The following is a 22929-nucleotide window of genomic DNA, read 5'->3' on the forward strand; positions in this document are numbered from 1 at the left end:
GAATAAAATGATTGAGCAGAAAAATATGGCTCTGATGGATGACATATAAAAGATTTTTTGCATTACTTCCTTGAGTAGTAATGAGATGCTAACTTTAGAAACAGAAAGTATGATTTATATTTATGATAGACAGAAAACAGTCAAAAGCCAAAGGGCAGATTAATTTTTCAAGAACAGGGTCTGTTAAGATGAACTCATTATCTTTGAAAAGGAAATAAGAGATTGGTAGATTTTTAAAAGCCAGACTATTTCTATTTTTCTTTAGTGTAGGAGTACTGCTATTTATTCAGCCATTGGTTAAACTGATTGAATTGGGCATGAATTCCATGGAAGTTTTGTGGCGTCTTTAGGGCTTTTGAGTATAGTATCATGCCATCTACAAACTGTGACTGTTCCACATTTTCTTTTCCAATCTGATTGGTCTTATTATCTCTGTCTTGTATAAAAGCCATTGCAAAGGCTTCCAGTTTTATATTTATGAAAGTGGTAAGAGTGGGCAACTTTGTCTTCTGCTTGATCTTAGGGGAAAGGCTTTCAGTTTTTCACCTTTGAGAATGATGTAAGTTATGGGTTTGTGGTACATAACTTTAAATATTTTCTATCCCCATTTTACTGAGGATTGTTTTTTCCCTGAATGGGTGTTGAATCTTGTCAGATGCTTTCTCTATATTTATTTATATGATTCATTTTTATTTTTCTTTGTATTGATATTATGTATTATGTTGATTGACTTCATATATTAAACCAGATTTTCTAACCAGATTTTTAAAAAATCTAACAAACCACTCTAAATTTACAGAATGGGAGGTCATAGATAGATGGATTTTTAAAGGGAAAAACAAAAAATACTGTTGTTCTAAGGGTGCTAGATATATCATAAATTCATAAAAATAAAACTCTGAATCTCGTGCAGTTATAGGCAAATATGCCTATGGAACAAGAAAGAACTCCACATATGTTTGAGGGAACTTAATATACAATGCTGATATCACTCAAGTCAATACCAAAGTAAATGAACTGATCAATGGGTGTTGTTGTTGGTTTATATGGGAGAAAATGTAGCTGGAAAAGTTATATAGTATACAAAGATTTGATGAATTGAATGAATAAATGTGCAAGACAAGCTGTAAAGGACACAGAAGAAAAACAAACATAGATACTTGTGATTTGGGAGTAAGGGAGACTTACAAAAAAGTTCCAAAATACAAAGCATATGGAAAAAATACTACTCAGTAATTCATCTAAAACTGAGTAAATGGCATGAACAGCCGTACAACACTGATAGAATGGAAACATCATTAACATTTCAATACTATACTAAATACCTAAGTACACAAACACATAAAATATATAAGCAAATACACAAATAAAAAATATGAAGCCTCTTGGAAAATAGTACTATTTAAATGGATCTATGAGACATTGGTTTCCTCATTCACAGATTCAAAAGACATTTAGAGTGCTTATTGCATATGAATACTATTTGAGGCATAATGGGGATACAGCATACGAAATGTCTTGCCTCTGTGAAATTTAAATTTCCCTCAATGTTCTTCCATCAACAGGAAAAAAAAATTAGTTACTGCTAAGCAATTTCCTTCTAAATTTTAATCAGGGATCAGGAGAGATGATATAGCAGGTAGGGCACTTGCCTTGCACTCAGATGACCAAGGTTTGACCCCCAATACCCCATAAGGTCCCAGAGTTCCCAGGAGTAAGCCCTGAGTTTGGCTGAGTGTATTCCCCCAACACAATTTTTAATCATATCATTTTAAGTGGAAGTATATTTAAGATGCATTTCTTTTAAATTCATACCTTTGCATGACAACTTCCCAGGACCACACAGGCATACATCTGACAGGCATACATTTTTCCCATGTTTGCTTTGACACTTTGCCATGTTTACTCTGAAAATCTCAGTGGCTAGGTGGATCCAGACTGCCTAAGACTGAATCATGGCTCTTTTACAACTTGTGTGTGACATTTGTCAATCTTCCTGAAGTTTAGTGCCTTCATCATTGAAATCGCACTCATGATGAGGCTTGGCATAGAACTGATAAAGGAATGAATATTACTGGAGCTGGAGAAATAGTAGAGGGGTTAAGAAACTTGCCTCACATGTAGCTGACCAGATTTAATCTTTGGCACCACTATAATCCCATCAAGCACAGCCAGTGCTTTATGAACGCAAGAGTAGCTCTGAGCACCACTATGTATGTCCTGAAACTCTTCTGCAAAAGAATAAATATTATAAACTATATAAAACATAAAAGCATGTTTTATATCATGTTTATATCATGTCAAGCACATAGAAATTCTGTGTTTGGCCAAAGAGAAAGTCCAGGAGGTAAGGCATTTGCATTGCATGTGGCTGCTTCAGTTGCAACCCTAATTCAAATCCCTGATACCACAAAGAGTCCCTGAGCTCTGCCAACATGTAAGCCAAAAGCATGTAGCCAAGCATGTAGCCAAAAACGGGCCCTGAGTACTATTGGGTATGCACCCCAACCGACCAAACAAGCAAACAAAAAGAATAATTTTTTAAAAGCCCACTTATTGTTGGCTATTTTTACCTCTGTGTCTTAATTATTATGATCAAAAAATTTAATTATTGCCGCCGCCACTAGTGGGGGAAGATGGCGGAAGGCAGAGTGGTGGATCTGGACATTCAGCGTTCTGACATTGCGAAGCTGCTCAAAATCTCACTCCGGAAGGGGGACACCTGGTACCTAGTTGATAGTCGCTGGTTCAAACAGTGGAAAAAATATGTTGGCTTTGACAGTTGGGACAAATACCAGATGGGAGATCAAAATGTATATCCTGGACCTATTGATAACTCTGGACTTCTCAAAGATGGTGATGCCCAGTCACTCAAAGAGCATCTTATCGATGAATTGGATTACATATTATTGCCAACGGAGGGCTGGAATAAACTTGTCAGCTGGTACACATTGATGGAAGGGCAAGAATCAATAGCACGGAAGGTGCTTGAACAGGGTATGTTTGTAAAGCACTGCAAAATAGAAGTATATCTCACAGAACCGAAGCTTTGTGAAAATGGCAACATGAATAATGTTGTAACTAGAAGATTTAGCAAAGCTGACACAATAGATACAATTGAAAAGGAAATCAGAAAAATCTTCATTATTCCAGATGAGAAGGAGACAAGATTGTGGAACAAATACATGAGTAATACATTTGAGCCACTGAATAAGCCAGACAGCACTATTCAGGATGCTGGTTTATACCAAGGACAGGTGTTAGTGATAGAACAGAAAAATGAAGATGGAACATGGCCAAGGGGTCCTTCTGCTCCTAAGTCCCCAGGTGCATCCAATTTTTCAACTTTACCAAAGATATCTCCTTCATCTCTATCAAATAATTATAACAACATCAACAACAGAAATGTGAAAAACTCAAATTATTGTCTTCCATCATATACTGCTTATAAGAACTATGATTATTCAGAACCTGGAAGAAATAATGAGCAGCCAGGCCTCTGTGGCCTGAGTAACTTGGGAAATACCTACTTCATGAACTCAGCTATTCAGTGTTTGAGCAACACACCTCCACATACTGAATATTTCCTCAATGATAAGTATCAAGAAGAACTGAATTTTGACAATCCCTTAGGAATGAGAGGTGAAATAGCTAAGTCTTATGCTGAACTGATCAAACAAATGTGGTCTGGAAAATTTAGCTACGTCACACCAAGAGCCTTTAAGACACAAGTAGGACATTTTGCACCGCAGTTCTCTGGATACCAGCAGCAAGACTGTCAAGAATTACTAGCTTTCCTGTTGGATGGTCTACATGAGGATTTGAATAGAATTAGGAAAAAAACATACATACAATTAAAAGACGCCGATGGGAGGCCAGATAAGGTGGTTGCTGAAGAAGCCTGGGAAAATCATAAAAAAAGAAATGATTCTAGGGGCCGGAGTGATAGCACAGCGGGTAGGGCATTTGCCTTGCACGCGGCCGACCCGGGTTCGATCCCCGGCATCCCATATGGTCCCCCAAGCACTGCCAGGAGTAATTCCTGAGTGCAAAGCCAGGAGTTACCCCTGAGCATCGCTGGGTATGACCCAAAAAGCAAAAAAAAAAAAAAAAAAGAAGAAGAAATGATTCTATCATAGTCGACATATTTCATGGCCTTTACAAGTCAACTTTAGTATGTCCTGAATGTGCAAAGATTTCAGTCACATTTGATCCTTCTTGTTACTTGACACTTCCTTTGCCCATGAAAAAAGAGCATACCTTAGAAGTTTACTTAGTTAGAATGGATCCACTTACCAAACCTATGCAGTACAAAGTGGTTGTCCCCAAAATTGGAAACATACAAGATCTTTGTACGGCACTCTCTACTTTGTCAGGCATACCTGCAGATAAGATGATAGTCACTGATATATACAATCATAGATTTCACAGAATATTTGCCATGGATGAAAACCTTAGTAGTATTATGGAGCGAAATGATATTTATGTGTTTGAGATTAACATCAATAGGACAGAAGATACAGAGCATGTGATTATTCCTGTTTGCCTAAGAGAAAAATTTAGAAATTCAAGTTACACACACCATACTGGTTCCTCACTTTTTGGTCAGCCTTTTCTTATAGCAGTACCATGAAACAATACTGAAGATAAACTCTATAATCTTCTACTTTTGAGAATGTGCCGGTAATGTCAAAATATCCACTGAAACTGAAGAAACTGAAGGATCCCTACATTGCTGTAAAGACCAAAATATTAATGGGAACAGCCCCAATGGCATCCATAAAGAAGGCTCACCAAGTGAAATGGAAACAGATGAGCCGGATGATGAGTCCAGCCAAGATCAAAAACTTCCCTCTGAAAATGAAAACAGTCAGTCTGAAGATTCGGTTGGAGGAGATAATGATTCTGGATTATGTACTGAGGAAACTTGCAAAGGTCAACTCACGGAACACAAAAAGAGATTGTTTACATTCCAGTTCAACAATTTAGGCAATACCGATACCAACTACATCAAAGATGACACCCGGCATATAAGATTTGATGACAGGCAGCTTAGGCTAGATGAAAGATCTTTTCTTGCTTTGGATTGGGATCCTGATTTGAAAAAAAAGATACTTTGATGAAAATGCTGCTGAGGACTTTGAGAAACATAAAAGTGTGGAATATAAACCTCCCAAAAAACCCTTTGTGAAATTGAAAGATTACATTGAGCTTTTTACAACAAAGGAAAAGCTAGGTGCTGAGGATTCTTGGTATTGTCCAAATTGTAAAGAACATCAACAAGCCACAAAGAAATTAGATTTATGGTTACTGCCTCCAGTACTTGTGGTACATCTCAAACTATTTTCTTACAGTCGATACATGAGAGATAAATTGGATACCTTAGTTGACTTTCCTATAAGTGACTTGGATATGTCAGAATTCCTAATTAATCCAAATGCGGGTCCTTGCTGCTATAATTTGATCGCCGTTTCCAACCACTATGGAGGGATGGGAGGAGGACATTATTCTGCTTTTGCAAAAAATAAAGATAATGGGAAATGGTACTACTTTGATGAGAGTAGTGTCTCGACAGCATCTGAAGATCAGATTGTGTCCAAAGCTGCGTACGTGCTCTTCTACCAGAGGCAAGACACTTTCAGTGGAACTGGCTTTTTCCCTCTTGACCGAGAAACTAAAGGTGCTTCAGCTGCAACAGGCATCCCGTTAGAAAGTGACGAAGATAGCAATGATAATGACAATGACATAGAAAACGAAAACTGTATGTACACTAACTAATGAGAGCCCCAGAAGCCATAAAGGAGAGACTTTCCTGCTGGTGGTGTCTAAGGAGATAATGGAGTCACCCACCACATTAAACATGAGTCTGAGATGGGAAGTTTCAGATAACCAAATGTAAATCCTTTATCAGATTTTAACTTGTGCAGTACTTGAAGTGAAACACAATGAAAACTTTAACAGAAATTGTCTCTTAATACATTTACAGTCTTGTATTTACAAGCTAAATATATATGGGAAATCACAAATAAATCCCTTTTAAGTTTGAAAAAATATTTAATTATTTTCATATGCAGCAAATTTCAAAAGTCTAGTGGCACTCCGGACTTTTATTGATCATGCTTTTTTACTAATCATGCTTTATTAAGTAATAATCAGAAAAGGAAGTTTTATATATATCTTAGAGATGTAGGAGGTATGTCTCATGGATTAACCATTAATCCTAGTTTGTAAAACCTGATGCCTGGCTGGTAGGGTTGAAAAGGAGGCGAGAGAGACCATCTTGCTGGTCCCAGCCCAATAGTAATGCCAGAAGACTTAAAATTGTGAAGGAGGTAAGTGTTCTGCCCTGAGTGTGCACTGCCCCAGACATGGACCTGCATATACGGTTTTGAGGAATTGATCCTGAGCAGAAAACATTATTGTATTGGGAAATCAATCTTGTAATTAAAGATTTGTGTCATCTGTTGTTTGAACTTGGAGAATGAATAGACTTCTTAATTAGAGACCTAGACTGGGAGGACTCCTGATTATTTCACATGTAAGGAAGTTGCAAGACTTCTCATTGACTGTCATACTTTAGCTCAGTAGGTGGAGCCAATCTTTCTCATTGGATAAACAGATTTAGCTCAATTATAAGTGGAAAATATAGGTGCCCTCTGTTACTGAGGGCTGCAGAGAGTGGTAGCTGACTGGAGAACTCAGGTGCAGAGACGAGAAGTGTCAGAACATGAGTTCCAAAACAAAATCCATAGGAATCGTGGGAGCTCCTTTCTCAAAGGGACAAGTGAGTAAAAAGCCTGGATTTGAATTGCTGCTGGAATTGATTAGAAAGTTCAAGATGTAAAATTAGTAAGGTATGCATATCTTGTTAACTAGGTCCCTAGAATATTCAAGTAAATTTTTAAATTTTCTAGATATTTTCTAGTATAATTATAGTTACAAATACAGTGACTATATTTACTATTCTTGTGACTCCTAATCAGCCAATTTTATTAGAATCTAGAATTTTCCTCTAATTTTTAAGAGAACGTATTTTTATTTGCATGTAAATAAACTTTTCTGCATTGTAGCTATGTATTTTAAAGAGTTTTATGCTTACTTTGCTTTTTGGTGTTACTGTATATAAGTAGAGTAAGAGAGACTTTTTAAGGAACATGTTTGGTTAGTTACATGATTAGTACCTTGAAACTTTCATACATTGGCAGCAATCTTCAGATTTTTTTTTTAATTTGGAGGAACTAAATATTATTGTCTTATGCAATTTTGTGAACGATGCTTATTATTTGAGCTTTAATGATTCACAAAAGTGTTAGTTCATGAACTACATAGAGTCCTTTGTGTAGATAGAATTCACTTTTTGAGAGTTAGAAAAAGAAAAACAGAAAGACTCTGCTTATTGACTGAGAGGACTAATTTATGAGACTCCCAGATTGTCAAAACATGCCAACAACATTTAAATATAGTCTTTTTTTTTTCCTGCCTGGACACCACACTCATTCTGGCAATGGAACGTAATTATAGACACTCTAGACTTCAGCATGTCTGTGCTTAAAGTCGTGGGGGGAGGAAAAAACTAAAACAAACAAGACGGAGATTTTGTCATTGTATGAAATGAAACTTTCTCCAGAAGTCCCTTTGCCTATCTTGGTAGTATGTTGGTTTCAAATATCACTTTGTTTCTGTTTTTTTCACCATAAACAAATTAGGAGTAGTCTCAGGTTGGAAACCCCATCTGAATTTTACTGTTAGAATCACAGCCTCTTTTCCCCGGGGAGATCTTTCAAAGGTTCTTTGGAACACAGAGACATTTGACTGACAGAGTGTTTCCCTTTATGTTGAGTTCATCTCACATTCTACACTGCACTCACTTATTCTTGGAATAGATTCTAGCGAAGAGAATTAAAATAACAGACCACAAGATAAAAATGATAAGAGGGAAGGATAAAAACTCAAAGAGGGAAGGACAAAGGACTGAAGGAAGAAAGAAAGGAAGAAAAGAAGGAAGAACACAGTGAACAAGCTATACTCTGAAGGGCTCAGTAGAAAGCTTCTGGTGGATAATCACCCTTTGAGGGGAGAACATTTTGACATATAGCCTGAAGCTTTTTCTGTTTTCAGCAATTCCTTCAACACCACCCATCCCCCCTCCCATAACTCTTTAGCAATTAAATCATGGCCCCATGAGAGTGAAGCTTATTGTTCCATGTATGGAGATTCAGGGATTTTTTTATTCTACATTAAATCATAATGTAGAGGGGATGGGGAAAGGAGGTCAACAGATAAGCAGCAAGATGGAAACATCCAAAATTTGGTGGTGGGAAGGTGTAATGTTGGTGGGATTGGTGTTCGAATATTAGATATAATCAAATATTGTGAACTACTTTATAAAATAATAAATAATAAAGTAGAACATAAAAGATAAAAAACAAACAGATAAATAGCCCTCACAGTTCTCAATTAAAAAAATAAACATTTGACACACAGGCAAAAGAGGCTTAAAGCATAGGTGGCTACAAAGGACCTTGCAAAGGACTCTTGTTTGCTTCACCCACTTACACCATGGGAGGGAAGTGACAGCAAAATGATTCAGAAGGCAATATAGTTAGTTTATAGTTAACCAGGACTCAGAGAGTTTGTTTAAGGAGAAAGCCAAGACCAAACTGTCTGATCCCAAAGCATGTGTCCATGACCTGAATTGATGCCTTTTTTTGTTTGTTTGTTTTAGATCCATAGCTGATCTTCCATCTGAGATCGCTGGGGATTGGGATTCAGTTTCAAAGTCAATATTGCTAACAGCCTGATTTCCAAAGTGGGCAAATAAATCAGACCCTAAGCAATGCTCAGTATTGAGAAGCATGAGAGAAGGATACAGGTAGAGAAGTCACTGTGGGAAATTTAAAGAGTATATTAGAGAACATATAGTGTCCACTTAAGGTCCATAAAATTTGTTGTAAAGTTTCAAAGGTAGAGGAAGTAAAAAAAAATGAAGTTTTATCAACTTGACAATTTTAAACAGCAATTGTCAGCTCTGCACTTCAAAATATAGTGCCGCATGTGTAGGAAATATTGGCTCAAAATTGAAGAATTGAGAGAAGACAAGGCAGACACAAACCCAAGGGCAAATATGAGCGAATAAGTTTTTTAGTTGAGTTTTTAAAAGGGGGACATTGAATGTGCTCGACGGTGAATAGGGAGCATTCAGAAAGGGAATGGACAAAGTATCTTGGACAGAACATCCCTGGCTATCAGAACTGGGAATCTGACCTTAAAGATTTGCCTGACACTCAGGGATGGTCACTGTGGATATTTGAATTGGAAAGAAATATTTGCTTGGTTTGGAAGAAACTGGGGATAATATCAGAATATAATATCAGAATAATATCAGAACTGGGAATCTGACCTTAAAGATTTGCCTGACACTCAGGGATGGTCACTGTGGATATTTGAATTGGAAAGAAATATTTGCTTGGTTTGGAAGAAATATTCAACACCCCCCAGACACACACACACACACACAATTGTAGAAATAGACATGTGTCTTTTGGCATATCATCTCATCTGACAACATGAAATAAACTTTTGTATCTAAAAACCTTGCTAAAATAGTAGAATCAAAGAGACATAAAAGGATTGTTTCTTTAGATTGATAACCTGCCTTGAGAAGGTTGGAGATGATTTATTGCAAGGAGGAAGAGGTGTGCTCCCTTAATAAACAGCAAGGGTGGAATTCTCATGGAATGCACTTAATCAGGTCACAGCCTAAAATAGAGCAATGGTCCCTGTGGTCTGTAGTGATGGTCTATTAAGCTCACAGGTGATGAGATTAACTAAGAACCCAAATTCTGAAGAGGGCCTGTAGATATCTCTCATACCGCACTCTGTTTCTTGTGCTTTTTGGTTTATTTCCAAGCTCCTACTCTGGTTTGCAAAAGTTTCTTTCACTCTATTTTATTTTTCTGAGTACTTCCCTGTGTTGCGAGACTCAGCTAGCTGACACATGCCCCATGCAGCCTTCCCTGGCACACTGTCACCACCAGAGTGATGTGGATCGTGTTTGTTATTACCTAGTGTGTCTGCACTGAAGCACATCTCCTTGTACTGGCACTGGAATTAAATATCCAAATTCTTTATGAACTTCTAGTTGATCAAAGACAAAATCTTTCATCGTTAGATGTTTGTACCTACAACTGCCTGTTTGCTTGTATGAAACATGTGTTTGCAATACTGAATATTTGGAGGGACCAGAAGAAATGATCTGGATTTGGAAATCTCAAAGATCAAGATGTGATCTGACACTAATACTTGTTAGCTGGACTCCTGTAAGACAATTATCTAACTATTCTAATTCCTGATCCTCCTTTTTGATATAGGAGTAATCCAAGGGATCTTCTTGTGGTTACATGAGAGGCTGCAAATTCCTGGTTCTGTAGAGACTGAAAAAACTGAGCATGACTCTTCAACTGACAAAGTGCTGGAATGAATTACTATTGTGGAATGACTGACTTACTTTATTTTTAATTGTTCAGCCACGAGGAGGAGTGGAAGAAGGCCCAGCAGCATTGAGACGGGGTGGCCTGCTTGAGAAACTTAAAGATCTAGGTAATTTGTTTTGTTTGGGGGCCATGCTTAGCTGTGCTCAGAGCTTACTTCTGGTTCTAAGTTCAGGGATCACTCCTGATGGGGCTTGAGGAACCATATGGGGTGCTGGGGATTGAACATTGGTTGGCCACATGAAAGGCAAGTGTCCTACCTTCTGGGCCATCTCTCTGGTCCCAAGATCTTGGTAATGTTTAAGTTAAAATATGATCAGCTAAATTTTGTTTCTTGTGCTTTTATGGGTTCTTTTTCTAAGGTCGTACTTTGGCTTTCAAGAAGACCACTACATAAGAGAAAAATCAATGAAATCTAGTAATGACAGTGTTTAATTTTTACATTATATGTCTGTATGGGTATAAACACATACATAACATGCCAATGAAATTGATAGGCTAAGAAATTTTTTTTATGTATATGTATTTTTTTTTTATGTCCTGGTGAAGTTTTGTACTGGGTATGGAGCAATCTTCATTTATTCTTGGAGGAAATGTGCAATATAGCCACTTTGAAAATCATGTTGGCAGCGTTTTAAATACACACGTATTTCCCAGATCACCAGATCTGCAGGCCGATGCTGCTGTAAGATCACTCAGGTTTTCTGCTCAGGATATGAAGCAGCTGCGGTCTCCCTCCTCCGCCCTCTGACTCCGCCTCAGGCTGCCACTCCTGGGCTCCGAGCCAGTTCCTCAGAGGGCAGGGAACTGCCGCAGGCCCCAGGAGCCAGAAGACCGGGACTGCTCTCTGCCTCTTCCTGCCCCCAGCACAATTGACAGAAGGGAGACGGGTGACCAGAGGGGCAGCCTGTATGACAGGGGTCTGCTGGGGCCATCTCATGGCTGCAATCCTAGCAGTGGGTGGGGGGTGTCTGGTGCAGTGGTGATCTCTCGCAGATCCCTGTGTACTTGTTAGCTGGACTCCTTAAACATACGTGTTTATCAATAAAGCTTTTTTATCCTTCCAAAAGAAAAAAAATACGCAGCAAAATACACTCCAAGGTATTTATTGAAAATAAGTAAAAACATTAACCTACAAAGATAGGCACTTGAATATTTGTAGCAATATAAATCTATAATATATTACAAGTATATATATATATATTGTTTTGGGGACCACACCCAGGAATACTCAGGGATTACTCCTGGCTTTGTTTTCTTTTGGTTTGCTTTTGGGCCCTGGGTTCGATTCCTCCATCCCTCTTGGAGAGCCTGGCAAGCTACTGAGAGTATCCCACCCGAGTGGCAGAGCCTGGCAAGCTACCCATGGTGTATTAGATATGCCAAAAACAGTAACAAGTCTCACAATGAAGACGTTACTGGTGCCTGCTTGAGCAAATTGTTGAACAACGGGACGACAGTGCTACAGTGCTTTTGGGTCACACCCGGTGATGCAGAAGGGTTACTCCTGGCTCTGCACTCAGGAACTACTCCTGGCGGTGCTCGGGGAACCATATGTAATGCTGAGAATTGAACCCCGGTCAGCCCCCGTGCAAGGCAAACACCCTGCCCGCTCTGCTATCGCTCCAGCCCCTACTTCTGGCTCTGTACTTAGGGATTATTCCTGGCGGTGCTTGAGGGACTATATTAGATGCTGGACTATGCCTGGGTTGGCCATGTGCAAGGCAAACACCCTATGCACTGCACTATTGCTCTGGCCTCGTGTAGCAATATTTTTAATGACAGAAAATGAGGAAACTAAAAATGCCTATTAAGTGGTGAATGAATAACTAAAAAAGTGGTGCTTGTGTATGAGTAATATTCAACAATTAAAACAGAAACAGCAAGAACATGGATGACTCTTTAGAACAATTTGCAAGTGAAAGAAGCTACACAAAAAAAGACTGCATATTTTATCTAGAAAAGACACGAGCATAATAACCAATCAAATCAACAGTTGCTTGGCAGAAGAGATATGAGGACTGTCTGCAAAGAGGCACAAGAAAATCTGGGGGTCAGTGAGTTTCCAAAAGAAAATTGTGGGCATGCGCAAGGGACATGAGCGTTCGGTAGCCGAGAACCGTTCCCCTTGCCGGCCCAAGGTGACAAAGGACGGGGGAACAGAAAAACAGACTGGGGCTCCTCATTATCATCTGATCTCTCCCCTACAGTGCAACTGTAGTCATAGTTTTGGTCGTAGTCCCAGTCATCATAGTTCCCTCCTCCTCCTCCTCATTGTAGTCCTCCTAGTTCCTGTCTCTCTTCCTCAGAGTCCCCACTTTTCCCTTACAGCATAGTTATGTTGAAATCATGAAGGTTGGGGGTACACATAAGTGGGCTTAAACATGGTCATAATAACACACAGAGGTAAAGTTACTCCTTCAGGGAAATTTCTAGGAGATTAACTCAAGGACAAAATCTCATCTGTCAGCACTCCAGATAACTATGAGATCCACTCAAGGGCGGGAGTCCATCTAGAGTGTATTGCTTTCTTCTTTCCTCAGCTAGTAATCCACGTAAATAATCATTGTAAATTTACTTCTCATAATAATTCTATTCATTTTGTGTAAACACAGTAAGAGATATATTAAGCTTAAAGGTTGGCTCTTCCTGGGGACAGCTTGCTATTACCCCAGACCACAGTTCTCAGGCCAGGTTAATCTTTTCTAAACACAGCAGGGTCCTTATTTAGTTACTTCTTTTTAGGTCATGACAGTTTGTTCTATGACCGTGCTCTTAACTTATTATACTTATGGTGCTTAGCTTGTCCCCTTTTGATGCCAGGAGAGTTTACAGCTTTCCCTGGGTCCATCCAGTCCCTTCGTCAAGACCCTGCTTTTGTAGTGCTAGGAACTAAGGGCAACTGAGGCTTAAGTCAAGTAAATACGGATGCCCAGGAGTAAATATTATTTAGAGTCAATTAACTCTCATGTTACAAAGCATAGCATGAACTGTCTTCCAGTGTCTATACAAAAAGGACATTGCTAAGCCATGCAAGTGACATAAAGGAAAGAGAAAAGCAATATAGGATTATTAGTGCTTGATGGAACTGCGTGTGCCTCAGGGGCACTGTTGTAAAAGTAACTCAATAAACCTAAGTTCCCTGCGGGAGGAGCAAGGACAACTCAATGTTATCCAACAGTGGTCAACAGACATGTTCTAAATCTTGATCACGATGATGGCTGTAGACTCAATATTTTTCAAATTAGTTGACCTGTATGCTTAAAATTAGTAAATTTTAGCAAGTAAGAATTACTTCATAAAACTCCAATATGTTTTCTTTTTTAAAACCCAATATGGAACAGAAGGCTTGCCACATCACTGCTCCTTCGTTAAATGTCTTAAAGGTGTTAATGAATTATAGAAACACAAGAACTGGTAATGAAAACAATGCTCAGTGACTAGTTCATTCAGAACAGTGAACTGATCTCATATAATTTTTAGGAAGTTCTTAGGAATTTTGGCTTACCTAAAACATCTTATTAGAAAAGTATGATAAAGCCTCTCTATCTTTACTTATATGGTGTCATGCTCACTGCTAACTACCTGTATGCACTTATTCTGATAATGCAGCTCTGAGGCTGGTACAGTACACAGAGAAAATACAGGAAGTGGAGCTAGAGAGTTAGTACAGTATGTAGGGTGCTTGCCTCACACACAGCTGATCTCGGTTCAGTCCCTGGTACCCCATATGGTCTCCCAGCTAACCCAGGAATGATCCCTGAGTGCAGAGCCAGGAGTAAGCCCTGAGCACTGCCAAGTGTGCCCCTCCACCAAGGAAGAACCCCAAGAAATTACAGGAAGGTTAAGTTATACAGGTAACAGAGGGGTCTGAAATCAAGAACTTAAAGTACAAAGAACATGTAGAAAATATGGGTGCATTTTCTTTAGGTCATAAACATACATAAACTTTTAGTTTTAACTCTTCTTTACTATATGTATAAAACATATAGTAAACGAAGGGTAGATCTCCATAATCTTTCACATCACACTCTATAATTAAAATGAAATGAAATGAACTCTTTTTAGAATACTAGAAAGCACACACACAAAGAGAGAGAAAGAGAGAAAGAGAGAGAGAGAGAGACACTAATATACAAACAAAGTGACATTATTCCTTAGTTCCAAAGGGAACGACTACCATGGCTGTAATAGTAATTAATCTAACTGGGTCCACCAGCAAGTGTTTTCTGAGAAACTGGTACACAATAGGCAGCATCAGTGTGCATGGCTAGATGGTTTAAGAAAAAGTAGACATAGTTTCCACCTTCATGGCATTTAGTCACAGCAAAGTCTTCAAGGCTTTCTTCGCCCACATTTTAGAAAGTTCACTCATTTTATAAATCACACTAAGATGACTTTGTCAATATGTATATATTATATTTTATGTATGCTGTGTAGCATATGTATGTATCATATATATTTAATAACCTGATACTCTTCATTTTAATTATAGAGTGTGATGTGAAAGATTATGGAAATCTACCCTTCGCTGATGTCCCTAATGATACTCCCTTTCAAATTGTGAAATTCCCAAGATCTGTGGGCAAAGCCAATGAGCAGTTGGCTGGTGTGGTGGCCGATGTCAAGAAGAATGGAAGGACCAGCCTGGTACTTGGAGGAGACCACAGGTCTGGCTCAGTGGTTGTCTCTTTGGGACTACGCACAAATGACAAAAATGGAAGTTCAACCGGAACTTATGAGGAGAGAGAGAGAGAGAGAGAGAGAGAGAGAGAGAGAGAGAGAGAGAGAGAGAGAGAGAGAGAGAGAGAAATAGAGTGAAAATTTTGGTTAATATTTAAAACATATTTTCTCACTTTTTAAATGTTACTGGTTACTGCTTTATTTAAAAAAAAACAGACTTAGCTCCATTTTAAAGTCTCACAATATCAATTGTTCCAGAAAAAAAGATAACATATGAATAGATTTCAGTAAAATGTCCATCAAAGAATGAAGTTTCTAAATAGGAAATGAGGACATTCTTAGCTTATTTTGCTTCATTTCCAACAATAGTATACACACACATATAAAGGAAAAAGATTGCAATGAAGTTTCCTAATAATTATTTGAACAAGAATTGAAAACCCGGCATACTTTTTCCCACCATAGTTTTTGCTTGTGTATGATTTTAACAATTTTGTGTGTTGCTCTTAATCCGAAGAATGAATTTTCATATTACTTTTGTGCTACATGCAAGCATAATTTTTTAATGTTGATTAAATTTGGGACTGGAAAGAGTACAGGGGTAGAGTGTTGCATTGGGCCAACTGGGATTTGATGCCAGGCACCCCATACGGTCTCCCAGCCCCCTCCAGAAGGGATCTCAGAGTGCAGATTCAGGATTAAGCCCTGAGCACTGACGGCTGTGCCCTCTGCCCCCCAAAAAACCAAACAAAAACAGTGGGTAGAGCACTTGCCTTGCACAAGGTCAGGCTGGGTTTGATTCCTGGCATCTCATATGGTCCCCTGAGCCCGCCAGAAGTGACCCCTGAGCACAGAGGCAGGAATAAGCTCTAAGAAAAGCCAGGTGTGGTCCAAAATAAAAACAGTTCCATAAATTTTCATCAAAGTTTCATGTCACTGTGTTGCATATACATTGTCAGATATTCAAGTAATTTTCTAATTTGCATTGGCAGAGTTTAATGCACTTGCTTTACATTAGGCTAACTTTGATTCAAATCCCTGGACCACAGATGGCCTCTGGAGTACTGCCAGGAGTAATCTCTGACCACAGAGCCATGAGTAGCCCCTGAGTACTCCAGGTGTGGCCCAGTAGTACCCCATCTCAATTTTTTTCATCATTTAAAAAACTGTAGAAAATATTTTGTGTGCATTGACCTTTTAAATATTTTCTTTCAAGCTCCCAGATAATTTTCCAGAGTGTGATTGAACCAAAAATTATAAACATTAAAGGTTGATATTTCTAAATAAATAGGAAATAGAGACATTGTTATCTTATCTATGATTCTCCAAGACAATTTGGTTTTAACTCCTTGAGTTTTCTCCTCTAAATACAACAGGGATTCTGTAACCAAATTTCAAGTGAGAAACTGAAGTTTGCTTTCCTTTTTAAGTAGAAAAAACTTGCAATTTTTTTTTGCAATTGGTAGTTTGATGAGTGATATCAAAATGCAATACACCTGAAGGGAAAACAAACGTAGAGTTTAATCATTAATGCCTGAACATCAGGGCATAATTACCTCTATTCTAAGAATTTAAACATTTATAATATGTAAGCTGTGATGAGTGGGAGATATATTTCATTGTTGTGTAAGATATTCCACAGCTGTTCCATTCTGGAAAATTTTGGGGGCCATGGAGCCTTTCGAATGAACTCTGAGTTCTGGATTGGGTCAGAGTGAGTTCTCAACTGTGCGGCAGGATAGATAAGTTCAAGGAGACGATCAGAACACTGGAAAGAGAGAGTGAGTCCTTAGCATACACTGGCAGAGGTTGTTGTGTGTATTTCTGAATAATGCTCTCTAGTTTAAGAAAAATGGAAGAAACCTGTGAACATTCACTTGGTAGAATTATCTCTCTCCCAAGGAAGATGAGTGTAAAGATAATTAGCCAAATTAATCCTGAAATTTGAATCATGTCTCATGCTAAAGAATTTCTTGTGTGATTGGTACTTCAACACATGTTTAATTGTTGATTAAACTACAATTTGCAGTTTCATTAGGTAGTTTAGAAACCAATCCTTTTATTTCAGCAATGCTCTCTATGAAAGGAGGCATTGTTAGGATTAAGCATAAGCTGTATTTAATCTTTGTTAAAATTGTTTTGCTTACATCTCTAATTTAAATCTTATGAAAAACATTGGTCAATTTGACATAAATAGGAACTGAGTTAATGTGATGCACGTAATATTGGAAGCCTGATGAGTGTGCACACTTTTCTCCCCCAAAGTTTGGCGGTTGGAAGTATCTGTGGCCATGCCAAGGTCCACTCGGATCTCTGTGTAATTTGGGTGGATGCTCACACAGATATCAACACTCCACAGACGACATCAAGTGGGAACTTGCATGGACAACCTGTGTCTTTCCTCCTGAAGGAACTAAAGGGCAAGGTAAAGGACTTGTTGCTGTTCTACTAAATAATTATTAACACAAATTCAGGAGGTGGAAGGGAAGAAAGAAATCTTGTGTTTGAGTCAGGGTGATAATTCAAAGGTGGGGTCACATGTCTTGCATGCACAGGGTTCTGGGTCCAACCCCCAGTGCTTCATGGCTTCTGGAGAACCAATAGGTTCTGCTGATTTTTAAAACTGCTGGCAGCCCCACACCCCCTATAACCCCGGTCCAAAAACAAAGAAAAACCCTCTACCATCTTATTTGGAAATATTGATGTTGTCTCCAAAAATTCCTCTGCATCTTAAAGCAAAATGTTGTATCATAAAGGTGGCAAGATTCTCTACTTCCATCTTATTAACTTGCCAACTGATTTCATTTATTTTCTATCTTAATTTTTAAAAAATAAATCTGTTGTTGGGGTTGGAGAGATAGTCCAGAGGATAGGATCATTGCCTCGTATAAGGCTGACCTGGGTTCTGTCCCCAGCATCCTTCATGGGATCACCAGGAGTAGCCTCTGAATAAAGAGCCAGGAGTCACCCCTGAGCATTGCTGCATGCTTTATGAACACAAAAACTGAAAGTATGATATGAAGTCTACATTTAAACAGGTTTTACAAAAACCTAATGCACACCTAAAATGATTTTACAATGTTTCAGATGCAAGTCTAGACAATGTCAAGAACCAGTGAGGCTTATGATTCAAAATAGCATCTTGGGTATTATTTAATTCTAGGATTAAAAAATTCTTTTGGAGACCAGAGATATAGTATATCAGCTAAGGACTTGTCGCATACTTGGCTGACTTGAGTTTGATCTCTGGTCCCCCATAATATAATCCCCAGGGCCCGCCAGTAGTGATCCCTCAGCACAGAGCCAGGATTCATCCTTTAATATGCCAAAGCAATTAAAGACATCAGGGAGAAAGACAGATATTCAAATGTTAATTTTTGTTCTATTTTAACAATTTCCTCAAATTTTATGTCCTAAATATAAGATATATGTAATTTAACCAATGCCCTTGACTTTCAATAGATTTCCTCAAAAGGAACATATATAACCAAATGGAAATATTGCAATTTTAGATCCCCGATGTACCAGGATTCTCCTGGGTGACTCCCTGCATAACTGCCAAAGATATTGTGTATATTGGCCTGAGAGATGTGGACCCTGGGGAACAGTAAGTTTCTCTCTTTATGTGATTTACCTTCATCTCTATCCTTTTGAATGTTCAGCTTACATGAGTCAAATAGAGGAGAGAAAATTATTTTAAACACCAACTTATAAATCTTTTAAAATCCACTTGATATTATTGAACGCAAATAAAAAAATTAATTTACAGACAGTGCAAACTTGTATATACAGATGATTTGAAAGGGCCTTCTGCTGGTGCCCAGGGGGCATTCCCAGTAATGCTCAGCCTGGCGGTTGCAGGCCTGAAGGGTCAGAGCTCATGTCCCCAGGGACCCTGTGCTGCTTGGTCTTGGCAGTGATGGGGCCACCAGGACCCAAACTGCTGGTGCCAGGGCAAGGCATATGTTGCCAGGGATCCCATATCTGGCTTTTTGTATGTGAGGCATGTATCCAACCCTTTGATCTATTTCCTTGGCCCCTAAAGTGATTTACCTTAAGCAATTTTTTTTTTCTAGTTAAAGAACCATGATTTACAAAGTTGTTTATAGTTGAGTTCGGAGCATATAATATTTCAACATCAGTTATACCACCAGTGTCAACTTCTCTCCACCAGTATCCTCATATTCCCTCCCTTCAGTCCCCCTTGACACCCCTTCCTCTTTACCCCCTCCCTGCTGCCTGCTTTTTTTTTTTTTGATTGAGTCACTGTGAGATAACAGTTATAAAGCTGATCATGGTCAGGTTTCAGTCATACAGCCTTGTAACACCCATCCCTTCAGTAGTGTACATTTCACACCATCACTGTCCCCAGGTTCCTCTCCCTCCCCCTCCCCCAAGTGTATTTCTACCTGCTGGCCACCTTGACAGGTGCATTACAAAGTTTTGTGGTTGCACCTTAGCCTTAGTGTTGTTAGTTTTCAGTGCTATAGAGTCTGTGCTTGGGACATATAGCTATACACTTACAATGACTTAAATACATCTTAGTTGATTTGCTGTTAAAAATATACAATAAACCCAAACAGTTCATAGAACCTAAATATTTCATGAACTTGATGTTTCTTCAAGAGAAATCAGGAAACAGAATCATCCTCCTTACTAATTACAGATTATCTTAATATATCCCCTTTCATAGCTATATTTTGAAAACTCTTGGTATCAAATTCTATTCGATGACTGAAGTGGATAGACTGGGAATTGGCAAAGTGATGGAAGAAACACTCAGCTACCTACTGGGAAGGTATGTACTTCTGTGAATTTGTGTGCAGGTGTTTACATGAGTATTACTTAAAAGAGCTATTACTGACAGTTGTCAGTATTAAGGGCTTCGGTCAAGTCAGAACTTCACTGGGTTGTTACCATTTATAAAATAAGAACTGTATTTATCTATCACTATGCTGCACTATGGTGCAGCAAGTAGGGCGTTTGCCTTGCACGAGGCCAACCCGGGTTCAAATCCTCTGCCCCTTTCGAAGAGCCCGGCAAGCTACCGAGAGTATCCTGCCTGCATGGCAGAGCCTGGCAAACTACCCGTGGCATATTCGATATGCCAAAAACAGTAACAAGTCTCACAATGGTTACATTACTGATGCCTGCTGGAGCAAATCGATGAGTAGCGAGTGAGTACAGTGATTAATCTACCAAATGTTAAATCACCAGCTTTAAATGGAATTCCTTTCACATCTCTTAAAAGAAAGAAAAGACCAATTCATCTGAGCTTTGATGTCGATGGACTGGACCCATTTTTCACACCAGCGACTGGTACTCCAGTCCCGGGAGGTCTAACGTACAGAGAAGGTCTCTATATCACAGAAGAAATTTGCAAAACAGGTGGGTAAACATCAGAGTGGCCTCAAACCCAATCTTCAATAATTTTGTAATCCGTGGTGATTGGTTAAAAATTAAAAACAAAAATGTTCATTTAAAATTGAAAAAAAACCAATCCTCCAACAAATAAAAAACTGAGTGGTTAAAGAAGTCAGTATCGGGGCTGGAGCCATAGTACAGTGGGCATGAGCAGGGTCCTTGCTTTTCACCTGACTGACCTGGGTTTGGTCCCTAGCACCCATATGGTCCCCTTGGAGCACTGCCAAGCATAATTATTACATGCAGAGCCAGGTGTGTGGCCCCACATTCCCCACCAAAAATAGTCATTATATACTTGTTCAACATATATTCATACCTCCCTGATATGAAAGCCATGCCACAGTTGACAATTCCAGAATGCTCATCATATAATGCACTAATGTTTTCTCTGTTAGTTTCCTTCTCTCCTGGATATTTGATTTAACTTCTACCCATTGAAAAATGCCAACTATTTAATACATCACCTTATTTCTATTTGCTATCCTAGGACTGCTCTCAGGATTAGATATCATGGAAGTGAACCCATCTCTGGGAAAGACACCAGAAGAAGTAACTCGGACAGTGAATACGGCAATAGCAATAACCTTGTCCTGTTTTGGAGTGGCAAGGGAGGGTAACCATAAGCCTATAGACTACCTTAGTCCACCTAAGTAAGTGTGGAAGCAAATATATAAAAATCTTGCAGCTAATGACCTAAGTAGCAAATCTAATAATTTGCTTAGGTTTTCCAGAAAAATATGTTTGCCTTGGTAAATATTAATACAATCAGTATCAATCCTATCAAATCCCTCATGGTGTAAAATTCAAGATTTGGAAATTCAAACTTTTGTAAAATTAAAAAGCTTATTTGCCCATTTTGAAACTTTGACAGAGAATATACAGTAATTTTCAAAAGAAAATGAACTCACACTTATTTAAGTCCCTACATCGAGGAACTCCTGGCAGCAGAAAAGAATACTCCACCTATCAAGTCATTCCGTGCTGTTCAAAATACATAATTTTTATAATAAACTCTTTGTAAGATTATATGTTGTCTATGTTTCTAAACTTATGCAACACAAGTATTCTGTCTCAAAGAAAGATTTTGAAAAATAAGATGAAATCATTATTTCATGCTATAAGTTGTTCTAAGACCTTAGTGAAGCCTATTTAAATTCTGACTCTGATACTTCCTCTGAAATGGCGAAAATGGCTTGGGCAATCTCTAAATTCATTAACTTTAGATGGCCAAATTTTACTTGTTCTGAACCTCAACCTTGGGTTATATTTTAAGCATGGCTGCTCTTAATGTAGCATTTAAAGAAATCAAACTGCTAATCTGTTTCTAAACTCAGCTAATTCAGATGGGGATTTTACTGAAAATAATCTGTGGCTTCCAAATGCCCTTCGGTTTACTCACAGCACCTGCATGTAGTATGTCTCAGCTAAAATTCTAAAAATTCTTCTTGGCTCTGGGATATAGTGGGAAAAGGGAGAAAAAGGTGAGAATAAATTAAAATAAAAAGAAGGGAAACAAAAGCTTTCCCTTCTCCCAACTTATATAGCAACGAGTAGCATCTATAATAAGGCAGGCTCAATGAGAGGACTTTGTTATTATCATATAACAATTGCAAGCAAAAGCCCTCTCCCATCTGAATTTTCCAGGCAGGGCAGAATTTTAAACTATTTGTCACTATGAATTTTGTAAGATATTTAAAAACTATTTTTAGATAAAAACAAATCCTACTCTAGAAAGCCTTGTTCAATACATCGGCCACATATAGTTTAAATAATGAAAAATTAATAAAATTAGAATGTTAGTCATGTTCCACGTTCTCAGCTGACTTGGTAGCTCCTATTACACAGGCAAAGGCATGGAGAACATTTCTAACACTGCAGGAAACCCTGTTCCCTAGTCCCTACTGCCCTAGTCATTATGCAATAAATATAAAGGCATTTCTCCCTCAGCTGCTTTCTAAAGTCAAATGAAGTTTCTGTATTTGCTTACTGTCTCTGAAGAATAATTACTTTTCTTTAAAGAAGACTCTTTGGAGGAGCGTTAGAACAGCAGGTAGCTTGCAAGCTGCCAACCTGGGTTCTATCCCCAGCATCTCATGTGGTCCCCTGAGCAACAAGAGGAGTAATTCCTACCCGCAGAGCCAGGAGTAATCCCTGAGCACCACAGGGTATGGCCCAAAAGAACAAAAAAAAAGGAAAAAAATCTCTTTGGAGGAAAATCATATTCCCTTTCATTAAGCTACAGAGGAAAAAGTGGAATTTTCCTAAGAGTTTATACTGTATTATTCCTATAATTACAATCCCAATGTATATGTTCAATGTATATTCTTATAAT

The 22929-nt window shown here is 38.5% G+C and overlaps 1 protein-coding gene and 1 pseudogene across 1 annotated transcript; both read left to right on the top strand.

The window, feature by feature from the left end:
* The first annotated feature begins 2636 nt into the window (after nt 1-2636).
* Nucleotides 2637-5778, top strand: LOC101554133 (ubiquitin carboxyl-terminal hydrolase 15-like; annotated as a pseudogene).
* Nucleotides 5779-6658: 880 nt separating this feature from the next.
* Nucleotides 6659-21617, top strand: ARG1 (arginase 1). Its single transcript, XM_004609038.3, has 8 exons — nt 6659-6784; nt 10527-10599; nt 14986-15160; nt 17439-17598; nt 18686-18780; nt 19867-19971; nt 20425-20561; nt 21085-21617. The coding sequence occupies exons 1-8, from the start codon at nt 6728-6730 to the stop codon at nt 21249-21251; spliced, it is 969 nt and encodes a 322-aa protein (XP_004609095.1). The 5' UTR covers nt 6659-6727; the 3' UTR covers nt 21252-21617.
* The last annotated feature ends 1312 nt before the right edge of the window (nt 21618-22929 follow it).

This window comes from Sorex araneus, chromosome 4 (assembly GCF_027595985.1).
Source record: "Sorex araneus isolate mSorAra2 chromosome 4, mSorAra2.pri, whole genome shotgun sequence".
Classification (NCBI taxonomy): Eukaryota; Metazoa; Chordata; class Mammalia; order Eulipotyphla; family Soricidae; genus Sorex; species Sorex araneus.